At 41.8% G+C, this 16,974-nt stretch overlaps 1 protein-coding gene across 2 annotated transcripts in view; it reads right to left on the bottom strand.

Moving 5' to 3' along the window:
* The window catches only part of HLTF (helicase like transcription factor), a 33,698-nt gene extending 18,331 nt beyond the window's left edge, over window positions 1–15,367 (bottom strand). The window contains exons 1-15 of one of the 2 annotated variants that reach the window (XM_082224014.1): window positions 15,227–15,367; window positions 12,552–12,747; window positions 11,148–11,314; window positions 9,685–9,818; window positions 9,380–9,477; window positions 9,192–9,266; window positions 8,864–9,055; window positions 7,962–8,066; window positions 5,523–5,556; window positions 5,099–5,186; window positions 4,719–4,795; window positions 4,581–4,625; window positions 4,004–4,087; window positions 3,414–3,508; window positions 2,241–2,384 (exon numbers count right to left, since the gene is read on the bottom strand). In XM_082224014.1, coding sequence (XP_082080140.1) covers window positions 2,241–2,384; window positions 3,414–3,508; window positions 4,004–4,087; window positions 4,581–4,625; window positions 4,719–4,795; window positions 5,099–5,186; window positions 5,523–5,556; window positions 7,962–8,066; window positions 8,864–9,055; window positions 9,192–9,266; window positions 9,380–9,477; window positions 9,685–9,818; window positions 11,148–11,314; window positions 12,552–12,747; window positions 15,227–15,246 — 1,554 coding nt within the window. In that variant the 5' untranslated portion in view covers window positions 15,247–15,367. The remainder of the gene's footprint in view (window positions 1–2,240; window positions 2,385–3,413; window positions 3,509–4,003; window positions 4,088–4,580; window positions 4,626–4,718; window positions 4,796–5,098; window positions 5,187–5,522; window positions 5,557–7,961; window positions 8,067–8,863; window positions 9,056–9,191; window positions 9,267–9,379; window positions 9,478–9,684; window positions 9,819–11,147; window positions 11,315–12,551; window positions 12,748–15,226) is intronic. The other variant, XM_082224015.1, reaches the window with a different exon arrangement.
* Window positions 15,368–16,974: the final 1,607 nt, after the last annotated feature.

The following is a 16,974-nucleotide window of genomic DNA, read 5'->3' as shown; positions in this document are numbered from 1 at the left end:
GAAACACCCTCACAACATGAACAAGCGTGACGACACGTCCCGCCTGCCAGACATCTGGAAATTAGCCCTCCCCACAAAAACCGACACCAGAACCAGAGGCACACAGAACGCCGTCACCAATCAACCACACCAGACCCAAACCCAGACCCTCTCCACAGACATATTACAGACTCCATCCAGTAGCCAAACTATAGTGGCACCTCCGGATGCTGCACCCCCCTGCAATCCCTACACAGATCTGGCTGGCACAAGGCACAAAACCACAGCTCGCCCCTATACACGAAGCCAAGCCAGAGCACAACTAAATGCAGCACAGCCATCTTCTCAGAAAAACTCTTCACAAGCTCAAGAGGTCAAGACACAAAAGCTTTAGCAACTAATCTACACTTAATGACCCACCCAGTGGTATTCAGAATATCACTCATGAAATCACTCAAGATATCCCTCAAGTAATTAAGGAACAAAAGAAGAAAAGGCACACTAATCTAGGAACTTCCTCTCTGCCCAGAACGTTGGAGGCTATACACCACACCCCTCAACAGTATTTATAGGAACTCAAACACCAGATTCTGCTCTGTTCCAGTAACAAGAAGCCGAAAGCACCAGCCTGAAGATGACGAGTGAGACCTCGTCGAAACGTCGCACAGACACCCCGACTCTTACACGGGAAGACACCCGAAGACACCAAAACCTGCATATATATATATATATATATATATATATCACTCATACAAACACACATTACAAAATAAAATTGCATAATAAATTACACATCCAATTTACATGACTGGACATGCTTGCCTAAACAAAATCATTTTTAGCAGGTGCCAAAACAGCTCAGTATTTTACAAGTGTTTCCATTGGAGCTGTATGAGAAAAACCAAAGTTTTCTACTGTATTTCCAAGGGTGAGCACCCACATCAAGATGCAATTAATAACATCACCTAAGAAATGGGCAGAGGAAGGCAAGATTGTGTCAGCTGCTTAATCAGACAAAAAAGTCACAGCCAGCAGCCACTGCACCACCACACATAGTCCCAGTATTACTATCCAGTCTGAGCTGTATTCTCTCCACCGCAATACCCCCACACTCCAAACATCAGTTGCAACTTAAAACTGCTGTAAAAGATTTGCTACTTGAGCATGTGCTTTTAAACCTCTATACTGCTACTTAAGGCATGCACACCCACTGCACAGTGGATCTGTTTTTAAATGCCCACACCTACATTTACAAAGATCAGTCTCCACTGAACATCCTTAAAAGGTATGCAATTCTCAGAACTGATATCATTTTCAAGCTCTAAGAGCAGGAACCAAATGTTTATCTTTCTGTTGCCCAGCTGGAAAACATAAAAGCCTTGAGAGCTTCCAGGTACAGAATTTCACTTATTTTTACTACTCCTTCTGCAACAGCTGACTTAGAATAACATCCGAGTTATTTCCAAGCTATCCATTACAGTAATTTAAGCACTTAATGCCAGGTAGAACAAGACTCCAAGAGTTGTAGCCAGCTAAGTTGTACTCAGAGGAGACCCACTGAAATCAATGAACTCAAGTTAGTCACGTCCCTCAATTTCAGTGGGTCTGCTCTGAATATGACTTAGTTGGATAGAATCCCAAAAAACTTACAGTATAATAAAATATAACAGCCTATATGAAAGTGCATCATAGTGCAGCTGGAGTATAATGAACACCTCAAATATAAAACATTAAACTGTTTCAAGATAAAAGCATAGAAACCATTAGTGACTGGAAGCCATTAGAAACTAAAACACCTGGGCGGGAGTAAAAAAGAACATTTGCCATCTCATCCCACTTTCTACAACTGGAGACACCAGAAAATATTAATGCATTTTCTCTGTGCATCTGCTTAGAACTGCAGATTTACAGAGGAACCCTGCCCCTGTAGTTGTCAAGTGCGCTAGTTTTATCCAGCGCCCATCTGGGGAAAGAGGTCATGGGTGATGATTGGAGATGAGCGACGGCAGTTTATGTTTGAGGACACCCTTCTACAAGACAAAAACCTCCTTCGTATATATATGTTTGTTCTTAACTAAAGACTCATACAATGGGAAAAGCAGATTACATGTTTTAAAAAAACAAAAGGAATACAATGGAGCATTTGGCATTGATTTGAAAAAAGCTTAAGACTACTAGGTTGTATTTTAGAACAAAAGTCAAATATTTGTGATGTATAAACTGCTTTTCTTTATCTTGCTGCAACTTTTCACCATACTTACTCCATAGTCACTAGCTAAAATGTTGTAAGTTGTTAATACAACATCCTGTCTTGAAAGTACCGCTGGATCTTTGCTGCGCTCCGAGCCATAGTAAACGTAAATGTTCAAGTGAACACCCGGATCCACATGTTGTTCAAACTGATCCTGAAATAAAAATTAACCAGATGGTTGTGATTAACTGATGGCTCAACAACTGACATCTGTCAAGAGATTTCTAAGCTATACTACAGTCAGGAACATAGGAATCATAACCATTGGTGCATCTAAAAAAAGGTAAAGGAACCCCTGACCACTAGGTCCAGTCATGGCCGACTCTGGTGTTGCGGCGCTCATCTTGCTTTATTGGCCGAGGCAGCCGGCGTACAGCTTCCAGGTCATGTGGCCAGCATTACTAAGCCGCTTCTGGCGAACCAGAGCAGCGCACGGAAACACCGTTTACCTTCCCGCCAGAGCTGTACCTATTTATCTACTTGCACTTTTTGATGTGCTTTCGAACTGCTAGGTTGGCAGGAGCAGGGACCGAGTAACGGGAGCTCACCCCATCGCGGGGATTCGAACCGCCGACCTTCTGATCAGCAAGTCCTAGGCTCTGTGGTTTAACCCACAGCGCCACCCGTGTCCCCTTGGGGCATCTAGCTCAGTACTATATTCACTGACTGGCAGTGGCTCTGCATCTTTCAGAAAGGAGGCACTCCCAGCTCTACCTGGAAATGCTAGGGATCGAACCGGAGACCTTCTGCAGGCAAAGCAGATGCTCTACCACTAAGCCACAGCCCTTCCTGATAAAGCACAGTAAGAGTAAGCCTAATTCAGATTTATTGTGACTACAATGGAAGTTGTTCTGCTGGGGAAAAAAATGGGAGCAACTTGCATACTATAGTTTCAAGGCTGGAGGCACAGTCAACATTAGAAATACCCAACCCATTCGGTACATCATCAACCGTCTTAAATTATATTACTCTGGCTGCAATTCTATGTTTACCTTAGAATAAGCCCCAATGAATTCAATAGAATATATGAATAAATATGATTGCGCTTTAAATCTTGGTTATGAACATTTAGGCTGTATTAAAATTCTAATCCCCATATATCTTCACTTTAACATTCTTTTTAGAAGTTAAGATGCCATATTTTTATCTTAGAAAAGCACAATTGTTTAAATTTAACACCTACAATCCAGTTACTTAGGACAGAAAGTGGACAAATGATCAGTGTTGTCCCCAGTGTCTCTTCACCTTCATTTTTCTTATGCTGAATAGTAACACCACCTTTGAAGAGGAAAAACAATAATTAGCAATGTAACTGCACAGTGATTACTTCCATGTAGTCCTCTTTAGATGTATCCAGTCAATTTGCAATTATTTACTATCATTTCTAATCCTAAGTATGTATTATTCCCATTTTTGCTTTAACTACTGCATAGGAATCCAATCATTTACACCAGTAGTTCCCAATTAGCTAAGTATTGCAGACCCCCCTGTTTTTCAAAAGCCAAGCCATGGACCCCTTACTTCTGAAAATTTTGATACCTCTATGATAGTTTTTGTTATATTAATGGTGCCACAGAGCCCCTGGGTGGGTTACATAGAGACCCTGGGGTCTGCATACCACCAGCTAGGAATCATTGCTTTACATGGTTCAATCAGTCCAGAAGTTTCAGGTGTCTTCCTTTCCTTCCCAACTATAGGCTTGTTAAAAAGTATACTGTGTAGCATTTCGTGTTAAGTGGCATTGTAAAAGGAAAAGCTTAATAGTTTGGATACCTTTTTTCTTTGTCTTTTTTGAAGAAATGGCTGGTTCCTCAAGAGCAGAAGCAAATGCTTTATCCTCTTGAATATCACAAGAAGCTGTGAAAATGTTTTATAACCAAATAGTCACATACATTTGAAAAATGAAAGTTCCTGTTTAAATTAGTTAAAATAATCTGTTTATACAATCATGTGAGAACTCATACACATACTATCCGTGCACTGTCTTCTAGGTATAAAGAAGATGAGAACTATAGGTTTAGCCACCACAATTAATACAGATATTACAGTTCATAGATCAAAGATTATTCTTCCTAGCTTAGAGCCAGTCCTGATTCAACTAGACCACAGGCCAGTTAATTCAAATACCTAAAGCAGCCCATCCATAAGCATGGTGACAATGTGCAAACACACATTCACTTGCATCATGCCAACAACCATGTGTTATGCACCAGTATATGGTTAAGTTTTGCAAAAAGTTACACACACTCTCTGTTAGAAAGGCCTCATTAGGGTACTGTTATCAGGTTTTATTGGGAAGGGGGAACAATAAATTTTTGACGGTAGTATTTTTTAAGTACTAGCATCATACCTTTTCTTCTCTTTCTTGTTGCTGGAGGCGTTTTTTGCACTTTGGCTGGGAAAACAAGAAAAGTGTTAACACAGTGTGGAAATCAATAAAGTTGTTAAAACAAATATAATGACCCCCCAAAAAATAAGTGAAGCTCACTTTCCATTATTTCTGTGTTCTGCTCTTCGGGCTCTGAGTCACTGCTTACTGTATACTTTGGCTTTTTGCCCATAGCTCTAAAGCATTTAGAAAGCAAAAGGATTACAATGAATAGAGGATTTCACAAGTGTTTAACTGATCATTTAGATTGATAGGGTATAGAGATAAATTTACCAAACAGTAGCATTGAAGAGAAATTACGCTAGTCACCAAATGGGCCAGAATAAAGATAACCTTGCAACATGTTTCGCACATCTAAAAAACTCCAGAAAGCAACCTCTCTCCCAAGAAACACCCCCTCTCACACACAGGGGAGGGGGAAGAGAACAGCTCAGAAGTAGTTTGCAATTGACTTATAAGAACAGATAAAATCTGCTTACCTCTTTGGATGGGTTCTGGATGACTGAGATGGAAGAGACTCACTCTCCTTTGTATCAGAAGCATTCAGCTGCAGGCCAATTCTGGGTGCTTAACAATAAGTATTAAAAATCAAAACAAAAAAACACTCCATGATTTCTCTAATAACTTATTATTAGTTAATTAATTTAATTAATTAATGTTGCATACCAGCCTATTCAGTAGATCTCAGAAACAGAAAATACATAATAAAAATAATTACAAAATAAAAGCAAAGACAAAGGCATGCCAATAATTCCCCCTTCCACAACACGTTATAAATTTAAGCTATTGGTGATCAATTAGGATATTTAATGTAAAAAAAAAAATTATTAAATTAATTTGTACTGAAAGTTGTCATCTGACTGAATTCAAAACAAATGTGATTAGTTTCTAGATCAAAATTACCTTCTTGGTCTTTTTTCACAGCAGGAACACATTTCTAAAAGAAAAATAAACACACTGAAATGGCATCTAAAATTTAGTTTAAAAACAAAACAAATCTTATGGAAATTAGTTGAAACATACTTGAAAGCACACGTGGCTAGCACAGCTCTTCAAAGTACCAGTTAGTACATTTTCCACTACTTCAGACAGTTCCAGTTATTCAGATAATACACTCACCTCAATCAATCAATCAATCAATCAAGGTTTCCCAAAATTTACAACAATAAGCTGTAATTTCTAAAACACTGTATATTTTAGATCCTCCCTGTAAATTAAGAATACAGTTTGTTTGTTTGAATTTGTTTCTTGTTTTCTAATTGGCTGCTACTGTTGTCCCATCTTCTCCAGAAGATTGCAACATTCGGACCATTTTCCCTGAGATTTTAAGTCTCTTTCTTGTAGTACAGTACAGGGTTGGTACATGGTGTCTACTTAGGAAGCACCCTCTAGTGGCCTTATGGATTTATACTGAATGCATCAGACATGTTGCCCAGAAACATAGCATTTTTAGGGCATTACAATATTTTTTGTTCAGAAATGCAACAAAACAATTCCAATATGCCCCAAATGTTAACTAATCTAAGCCAACTAGCAACTACAGTGGTGCCTCGCAAGACAAAAAGAATCCGTTCTGTGATTCTCTTCGTCTAGCGGCTTTTAGCAGCTTATCTGCTGATCGGATCAGCTGATAAGCGGCTTAGAAAAAAGGGGGGAAGGGGAAAAAACCAGCAGGAACTCGCAAGACATTGTCGTCTTGTGAAGCAAGCCCACAGGAAATTTGTTTTGCGAAGCACCTCCAAAACGGAAAACTCTTTCGTCTAGCGAGTTTTCCGTCTTGCAAGGCATTCGTCTTGCGGGGCACCACTGTAGGTAAATTTATACATCTATGTACTTTTGAGAACAACCTGTAAGAAAAAGGATTACTGAAGATGGCACTTGCTGCTAGAGATACTTTCTACTTTGCTAGAATTTCTGACAAAATGTGGCGCTTATCCTACAGAAGAATTTAGGCTGCAATCCTATACTTGCTAAGTTCCACCGAAATCAAGACACACAGAATTGTGAGGCATGGCTATTTATATCTGCTCTCTCTTATTCTGGACAGAAGTGATCCATATCTACACAAATACCTCCTTCTGGAAAACTGCCAAACCCTGAACCTTCTGAAGAGCCTTTTCTTTGGGGCTGCTTTTGGTAGCCTGGATAAAACTTACTGCACAAGAGGTGATAGAACACATTTTATTTGCAGTTTTTATTTTGGTATTTTTGGTTTTTTTAAGAAACTGAGTCGTAGGGATGGCTTGGCTAAAAGTCCAAGTAACACATAGAATTCAAATAAATTGTTACGGCTAAAATCTGGGTGCGGGGTTACTCTGCCACCCAGCTCATCGGACTAAGTCCGTGGGTCCCTGCGGAAGAAAATGAGCTCAGCCGGACGCAGGAGCAAACTGCAGAAGATCCAAGTTTATTGCGCAACAGGTTCAAGGCGAGATTGAACCCAGAGAAAGGGGTGACATGAACTTTTGAAATTTCCCTCCATATCCCAGAATACAGTGCATGAAACGTCACGAATACATTATGGGAAGGTTGGGTTTCACAAGTTACATCATGAATATACTTTACACGTCATGAATACATTATGAAAAGGTGGGATTACATTAATTAGCATTTTCGGATGAGGGAGGGGGGATATGCGGAGCGGGAAATATACATAGATACACATTTATTGAGTACCGGTGGTGGCAAGACAATGGGTCAGAGATATGCATCGTCTGCCACCTAATATTGCCTAGAGGGAAGGTTTGGCGAATTAAGAAGTTCCTGCGTACGTGACCTGCCGCTTCGGGGATTATGGAAGTACGGATAGCATCATGGAGTCCACGGGGAACTGAGTTGAATGACACTGAGAGCGAAGAAATCGGAGTTACGGTTGATTTTATATCAATTTCTAAAGATTTCAATGATTTCAAACCCCTTCTGTACTATAGGGCAAAAGCAGAAACAGAATGGATACATTGTAACAGGTTTCGGATCCACTGTTCTCGCCGTGGGGGGCCGTCAGCAGCTTGTCAGGGGTGAAATGAGGCGTGCAGGAGCTCCCTGAGCTAGCTTCTGCAGGACGAATGCATGGCTGTGATTGGCTAAAGCGGGGCCATAGGAATAAGCGGGGCCTCGGATGTTCCTAGAAGGAAGGGGGAAAGGAGCCCCCCCCCTTCCGTTCCGTATCAAAATCAAATTCACATATATACTGTATATAGAGAACAAGACCAAATATTCTACACGAACATCAGTGGCATATCATTCCTTCTTTCTTGCTTTACATATCTGCATTATTTTTGTCTTATGAGAAGTTGGAACTGATACAATTCAAGCAGGGGTGTGGTATTAACAGTAAATTACCTTAATAGGAAATATCTTCAGTTGATCACTTTTCTGTCTAACAGGAAGAGGTTTGCCACCATGGAAGTTGCTAAGTATCACAGCTATCATAGTAAGTGTTTTACCCTAAAATACATTGAACAATTTATTAACATTGTTTCATATGATAAGTTTGTATTATTTATTTCTTTTTTATACTGCCTTCCTCAAAGGAGCTGAAGGAGGCATACATGCTTCTTCCCACTTTTATTGTCATAATAAACCTGTGAGGGTAGGTCAAGTGAGACGCAGTGACTGCCCCAAAGTCACCCACCGAGTTTTGCAGTTGAGTAGGGATTTGGATCCTGCCAACCTAGCAGTTCGAAAGCACGTCAAAGTGCAAGTAGATAAATAGGTACCACTCCGGCGGGAAGGTAAACGGCATTTCCGTGCGCTGCTCTGGTTCGCCAGAGGCTTAGTCATGCTGGCCACATGACCCAGAAGCTTTATACACCGGCTCCCTCGGCCAGTAAAGCGAGATGAGTGCCGCAACCCCAGAGTCAGTCACGACGGGACCTAATGGTCAGGGGTCCCTTTACCTTTACCTAGGGATTTGAACCTGTATATCCTCAGTTACAGTCTGACACTCTAGCCCAGGGGTGGGCAACCTAAGGCCCGGGGGCCGGATGTGGCCCAATCGCCTTCTTAATACAGAGTGTTTTTACATGAGTAGAATGTGTCATTTTATTTAAAATGCATCTCTGGGTTATTTGTGGGGAAAAGGAATTCATTCTTTTTTTCTTCTTTTTTTCAAAATATAATCTGACCCACCACATGGTCTGAGGGACGGTGGACCGGCCCACAGCTGAAAAAGGTTGCTGACCCCTGCTCTAACCACTACACCACACTGGCTCCCAGAGGCAACATTCTAATATGACAATTACCAAGCCCATGTCATCTGCCAATATTCCTCCAAGAACATTTTCTGGCCGCGTTTTTTCAGCAAAGTTGGTAATTGTATTGTAGAAGTAGTTTTCCCTCTCTTCCCAAAATGGAGGCAACTCCTTGTTGTTCTCACGTGAAATCATCCAAGCCAAAGCTTGCTTCTGATGTGGAAGTAATGGAGTTACAACAGCCTGAAAAATTAAGGTGTCATATTATACGAATTTTCGTAACAGAAACCACAACCTGTAGCTGAGAACTTACTAGCATTTTGCCAGTGTTTACCGTGTGCACTAACACACAATCAATGTGACGTGCTGGATATATTACCTTTGCTGCTTCTACTTCACGTGTTTTATCACCTTCCTTCAGATCTTCAAAGAGTTTGTCAAATTCAGTCTTGAGCTAGAATTGTACAGAGAAGTTAGACGAGGTAATATACCCCAAAGCTCTACTCCTATTAAAAGGAGAGTTTAAAGTTCAGCAACTCAAATTCTAACAACAAACATGCATTGTACCTGTTCAGTTGTCATTTGTACAGCAGCATGGACCGGAGCACTGTAACTTGTTCCAGCTTTGCCATATTTCTTGCTAGTCCCAACGCTAAATTCTGAAACTGAGTATCATTTTTAAAAGAGGAAGGGGGGGACGACTAATCAATGACTGCAAATGCTCTCCCATCATCAGTAGACCAAAACTGCTTTATATTTACAGAGATTGATGTGATCCAAAAGAAGAGAGGTTTAATAAGCTAAGAAATGCTTCATGTTTTGATTAAAGGAATTTCTGTTAAGTATATGTATAAAATATTTATTTAACTTACTTTTTCCTGGAGGAGCTAATTTAAAGCCCTGCATTTTTAGTCGATCAACAACCGCTTGCTTATTTTCTGCTTTCCCCCAAAAACTCAACTGTACTGGCATAGTGAAAGTATTCTTTGCTCCAGAAGGAACAACCCTAGAGAAAAGGGAAAACATTACATTATTACATTTATACCCTGCCCTTCCTTTTAAAAAACCAAAACACTGGGACAGCATAAAGTGCACACAAATAGCTGGGGATTTTTTATCTTCACAACAAACGTGTGAGGTACGTTCGACTGAGACACTGACCAAAGTTGCCAAGTAAGCATCATACTTGGGTGGAATTTGAATCTCAGCCTCATCAGTTCTAGTTTTACCTATAACTACCACAATCCTAAAATGAACTATAAAAGGAGCCTAGAATGCAATGGAAAGGGAATGAAGGGGTAAGGGGGGGGGCAGGCTGATTTTAAGAGCGGAGAGAATTAAGCGAACCACCTGTTTCTACTATTTACATATACAATACTACTGCAGAATCAATATGTTAGTGTTGTTGTTGTTTAGTCGTGTCCGACTCTTCATGACCCCATGGACCAGAGCACGCCAGGCACTCCTGTCTTCCACTGCCTCCCGCAGTTTGGTCAAACTCATGTTCGTAGCTTCAAGAACACGGTCCTGCCATCTCATCCTCTGTCGTCCCCTTCTTCTTGCACCCTCCATCTTTCCCAACATCAGGGTCTTTTCCAGGGAGTCTTCTCTTCTCATGAGGTGGCCATAGTATTGGAGCCTCAGCTTCAGGATGTGTCCTTCCAGTGAGCACTCTGGGCTGATTTCCTTAAGAATGGATAGGTTTGATCTTCTTGCAGTCCATGGGACTCTCAAGAGTCTCCTCCAGCACCATAATTCAAAAGCATCGATTCTTTGGTGATCAGCTTTCTTTATGGTCCAGTTCTCACTGGGAAAACCATGGCTTTAACTATAGGGACCTTTGTTGGCTTGTTAGTAGTACGCTTCAAAAAGGTATGGAAATTCAGTGGCAAAAATTAATTAAATTCAAAGGTAGGGAAAACCTTGGTCTTTAAAACCTAACCTTAATTCTGCAATGCTTCAAGAGATAGTAGAATAACTATTACTTATATATCTGGTCTCAGTTCTAAACCTCAATGAACTTATCAATCTGTGACAGATTCAGTAAACCACTTCACGTTTGCGAGTTTGTTTACACTATACTATACCTGTTCAACATAAGCCACCAGCACAACCAGCAATCAGATACTGAGACTTCTTAGTTTATAGAGTTTGCTTCCTGTAAATTGTGATTCTACTTCCAGATATCCCACTTATTAGAAACTAGTTTTAGTGGCACAATCAGAATGATTCACATCATGTAAACAGTAGCAAACATTTATTTTTACTAACTACTACCAATGGACTGCTGTTCAAGAAAACAACAGGGGAAATAGCCCTACATTTACATACTTACCCTTCCACCACTGCCAACTTGTTGTCCATGATGTATGCCAATGATGCTGCCAGCTCTTTTTTGATGTGGCCTACCTGGTCTCCATTCGCATTATTTACTTTTACAGCATTCTTGTCATATGCGTTGTTAGGCTCTCTCTGGAGTGCAACCATTTCATTATTATTGACCTGCAAAATTAGCCTTCACGTTATTTAAAATGTAGATAATACACAATAAAATACACAAAATACAACCAAAATATCTTTAAAGCACTGTTAAGGCAGTTTTACCTTTACACCGTATATTTTTTGCTTCCAATGTTTTTTACAGTAATATTAAACACAATGAAATTTCAAAGTAATAAAATCGTCCATATGCCATTGCTCAGAGAGCAGCTGAAATTTCTTTAATGTTGCAAAAGAATTTGAATATGACAGCCTGACTTGAAGTGAAGGTGGAAAGTGTTCAATTCATTTTGGAGAAAAATGCAAAAACCCTTGTTCTAACAGGAAGTTTTTACAGTACTAGAAACATTCTATATATAAGCTAAAGAAGGACTGAGGATTTCCCTCAACATTTCAGGTACATTAAACTTCAGAGCAGTCTTTAGCCTCAGTACCCAAGTGTATAATCAAAGTTGGAACATTATAATATGCTACAATGCTTCAACTTAAAGAAATACGCTTCTTTGTACAATTAACACATTGGGAATCTGATATAAGATACACACACAGTGGAAGTGTGGATCTTGCTTGCAATACCAGTCACCTCGCAGAAGTAGAGTAAGGTCCAAATCTGTTGTAGAATAGGCTCAGTGAACAGCTCTGGATGAAGTTATACACAAAAAAATAAGTTCCACCTTGAAGATTTTTATATTACAAACCACCCTGCAATCTACAGATGAAGGGTGCTATAGAAATTTAATTACCTCACCTCAACTGAATTTGAGACAGAGGGGAATTCCCTAATCAAGGCACCACTATCAAGAACATCTATTTACAGCCTTAACCCATCATATGATGTGACTACTTGCAATCATACTTTAAATTTGGGTTTGCCCAGTTCACATGTAAAACAGGAGTGGGGCTATTTAAAAGGCAAACAATATAAATACCCCCATCGGTGCCATCACTCTTCCCCTTTCCTACATAATCCTATTCACAAGTAATGGCTAATGGTCAGGGATGATGGGATTTGTGAGTCCAACAACCTTTGATGGACACTACATTGTCAAAGCTTAGCCATCCCTGAATTACCCCCCACCTTGGAATTACAATTAAAGTGCAAATTACTTAATGCTTCAGTCACCTCTGCTCATTACTGGGAGTACAAACAACCTGGTTATCTAGAATTTATATAACATACCTAGTTTTTCCTTTCAAGCAATCTAGTTCTGTTACTAATTTGTATTCCTCCTGTACTTACCACTCCTGTATAATACCGCAATCCAACCACATTGCCTCTCAGAGTTCCAAATAAGATAGCTGAATCCGTATCTTCTTCAGTCACCATAGTAGCATCTGATCCCATAAGGTCTTCTAGGCTGGGATAAAATTCTCGAGTAAAAGCATTGTAATGCCGATCTCCATATATATCAGGATCCAATTCCCATTCAAAATTGCTGGGGGGAGGAAAGAATTTTTAAAGAACTTCATTTGGAATTGTTTGTTATTGGAGGCAGGGTGTTCAATTGATAGGTCACTTCCTAGTTCACACATATGAGCTCTTTTGAAATACCTTCATGGGCAGAAATGAAAGCTGCTCAAAGACATTGCTGGAGAAATGTTTTGATTCAGCTGGGATTAGGCTTAAATCTATTTCAACCTACCCCAAATGACTGGCTGTTGCAGGGTGAGGAATTAAGAAGGGGATATGGAGAGGCCAATACCCTGACCAGAAGCTGGACACTGTAACATTTTGTTGTTTAATCTGTACTACCTTTTGGTTTGTACATGTTTAGCAACGTTTAGCTACCTTTGGTTTGTACACGTTTAATAACCAATACTGCAATCTTTGTTTGACATCTTTGAAGTTGGCTTGGCACTTTTTAAGCAATTCAAATAAAGGGGGGGGGGATTTCCCACACATGCACACATGTGGGAGAAAGTGTCTAAGTGAGTTCAAAGTCTCCCCCCACCCCAGCCCCAAATGTGGGGAGAACACAAATTAAACAGAACACAAAGAAACCTTTAGCACAAACAGTTCAGATAACCACCATCGCTACTACTGTCTCAACAAGGTAAACTTGTCAACAGTTAGCCAACCCGCTAGCAATTAACCTACCCATCAAACTTCCAATCAGTTATGAATTCAAAACGTGTAGACCTTGGGCAAATCTCTCTCGCCATCTGCTACCCATTTATGGAACAAAAATGTTAAAAAACCTACCGCATTTTTCGCCCTATAGGACGCACTTTTTCCCCTCCAAAAATGAAGGGGGAAAAATGTGTGTGCGTCCTATGGGGCGAATGCAGGCTTTCGCTGAACCCTGGAGAGCGAGAGGGGTCGGTGCGCACCGACCCCTCTCGCTCTCCAGGCTTCAGGAAGCTCTCCGCAAGCTGTGGGAGAGCTGCCTGTTCTGGGGGCTGGGGTCGGGGGAAGCTTGGGCTTCCCCCGCCCCAGCCCCGCGCCTGGGGGGGGGGGACTAGGTGCACCCTATGGGCTGAAAAATACGGTACTTCAAGACAGTACTGAAAGAATGATGAGTTCAAAGAAAGGAATATAATATGTTCCACATTAGACAATAATCTTGGGACTGTGAGATCAAATAAGTTTGTTACTGGAAATGGTGACTCTTTGCAGAAATTACACTATTCTATGCTTATGATCCCCTTTCTGAATGCCTTAAGTCTACTATACAGACCAAACTAGACATGACAAAGATATTCTATCCCAATTCAGTATAAAATGTGGGTCTCAATTCTTTTTAAAGCAAAAGGGGTGTGCATATGTGCAGTAAACACTTTTCTCCTCAGCTGAGTGTTGATACCAAGAAGCACACTTGGGAGAAACACACTGGATGATAGAGTAGCAGCAGCTATAATAAGGTAAGTGCCAAGAGTGTGATGAAGGGTTTGCTCCCTCTCATGTTCTGAAAATCAAACTACAGACATCCTGCTTTTATAAGCAATTAGGGCAAACACAGGTATGAAGAAATGGGCCTGTCAGCGCTGAATCAATGTTACTTCCAAGATGTAGTTGGTGCAGCACCAAACATACTTGGACAAGGGTGCCAAGTTGAATAAAATATTGGGGGGCGGCAGGTAAGCACCACCCCTTATTACTGACCACATAATGCGGCTCACACACCCCATTTGAACTTGGGGGGGCAACCCTCTCAAATATTTTATTGGGGGAGCAAAGGGACCATGGCCCCTAGGAGTTGGCTCCTGTGTACTGTACTTGAAGAAATGTGAGAAAGAAAGAAATTACTAGGCCAGAGCGAAGAGGTGGATCAAACCGGAAATCCAAGGGCCAGGAATGAGAACAAAGTCCTTGATGATATAAACAGAGTCCCGGGAAACACCATCCTTGCGCACATATATCGGTCGAGGTTAAGTTTCTGTGACACAGACCTTTCCTTTACCCTAGCTTAGTAACACAGCACTTAACCAAATTCATTTTCTTCCTTTTTAGGGGGAAGGCGGCTCTTGGACGCTTGTTAGCATTTTTGAAATATTTATTGCCCTGATTAGCAATATTATTATTAAATAATAATTAAATAACAACAACAACAACAATAATAATAATAATAATGCAAAACCAAATTACAGGCTGAGACCGCAGCACAAGGCACCGCTCCCAACACCCCGCCAGGCAGCCGAAGAGCTTCTCCACCAGTCCCCAACCAGCAGGGCAAGTCCTGCCTAAAGAGGCAGAAGGAGCACGACCGGTCCCGGCCCCATAACCCGAGAGGCCTAGTGCAAAAGCGGCAGGGGAGGCGGAGGCAGAAACGGCTGGGAATTGCAGCCCCTTCAAGTCAAGGCCTCCTTTCGGGGAGTGGACGCGGGAAGACCCCCCTCCCCTCCCCGTACCATTTATAATTCTTCCCTGCCTAGGCCCTCGGGGACCCGCGCCCCCCCCCCACAAAAAAACCCCACCTCATGAACCTCCAAGCCATGACGCGGCCGCCGGACGCCTAAAAGCCGCTCTGGCAACGCCCCGCAACAGCGAGAGGACCGAAAAAGCCCGCCACGCGAACGTCGCCGAGTAAAGAACCTGCACAGCCGCCTCAGAGCTTCCACAGTCAGCCAACCCGGTTAAAGCGAGAAGCCGCAGCTCCCAATCCGCGAAGAAGCTGGGCGGGCCGACCTAGAACGCCCGCTGCCGAATGGCTGCTCTTACCCGTCACTCGCTTCCGCGCGTCCAATGAAGCAGGCCGGGAAGGATGGGCCCGCCGCGCGAGAGGGGTTATGGGGGCGGGGCAGCTCGGGTTTCCGAAACCAAAAGAGCATGCGCCCTGAAAGCATAATAAGGGACGCACGTGACTAAGTAATTGCCGAAGGGTGGATTTCGCGCCTTCTGCGTCTTTTGCGTTTCTTTTGCTAAGGCGCTTGAGTTACTGCTTCTCATAGCATGCCCGGTTGTGTTGAATATGTTATATTTGGCATGGAAATCTGATGAGTGTTGTAGTTGTGTGCATGTTTTTTCAATATACAATGATAATCCACAAGTGTGTGTGATAGGAATCTTGAGGTCTTAGCTATATGTTAAATGTTCATAAGTGTACCAACCAATCACATACATAGATAAGCACAGGAAAACCGACCTGGAACCATTTTTGATTCCCACACTGTCCCAAACTGACCAAATGTTTTCTCTGCAAGGTCAAATGAAAATGGAAAAGCCTCCCCATTGTCTTTTCCTTCAATGTCTTAAGGGTATGTCTGTGTTTGAATGGAGTGTGAGCCTGTGACATGGCCCAGGAACTAAGTATTTATCATTACAAAAGACTGGCCAGGCTCCCCAGGCAATCCAATCAAGTAACCTGCCAGACAGGACATAAACAAGGACAGGAGAAAAACAACATTCAAATTTCTGTTGTAGACCGCCTTTTCTGTGATGTAGGTTTGATGTATGGGGGGGTGTCTTAGGTTACACCCCTTCTGTGATGTATGTATGATGTTTCTGGGGGTGGTCTTGATCTACAGGGTGGCAATTTCAAAAGTCCATATAAGGCCTTGCGTGCCATTGTTCTCAGTTCCTCCTTTCCTGCGTGTGAGGGGAGCAACCTGTTGCAACAGATCAATAAAGATTAGGCTTACTAGCTGCTTTGCTTCTCAATATTCTCTGGTTGGCCTCTGTTATTTTCCCCTACCAATAAGGAACCTATGTAAGGACTCTATATCGGCTCTTGGATACCCCATAAGGGAAAAAGGGCAGATTTTTGTTTACAACATATGTATATACACACACTTTTTATATGTATAAAAAAGTGTGCGTGTCTGTCTGTCTCACACAAACATAAAAGCGTGTAACGGTAAAGGAGTCACTTATGGTTCATTTGGGCAGCATTCCTAATCCCATTTAGTTGGGACGACTAAACAACAACAAGCCCCATTGCCCCTTCATGGATCACTGCCTTGCCTTGCCATAGTGAAGGGGCTTGAATAACTCAGAGAAGCTATGAACTATACCGAGCAGGGTACCCAAGATGGACAGGTCATAGTGGAGAGTTTTGACCAAACGTGATCCACCTGGAGGAGGAACCGGCAAGCCATTCCAGTATCCCTGCCAAGAAAACTCCATGGACAAAGATTTGACCAAACTGCGGGAGGCAGTGGAAGACAGAAGTGCCTGGCGTGCTTTAGTCCATGGGGTCACGAAGAGTCGGACACGACTAAACGAC

The sequence above is a fragment of the Podarcis vaucheri genome (assembly GCF_965113315.1).
Source record: "Podarcis vaucheri genome assembly, chromosome: 5".
Classification (NCBI taxonomy): Eukaryota; Metazoa; Chordata; class Lepidosauria; order Squamata; family Lacertidae; genus Podarcis; species Podarcis vaucheri.
The sequence above is the reverse complement of the archived record's forward strand: the minus strand, read 5'-3'. Positions and strand labels throughout refer to the sequence as shown.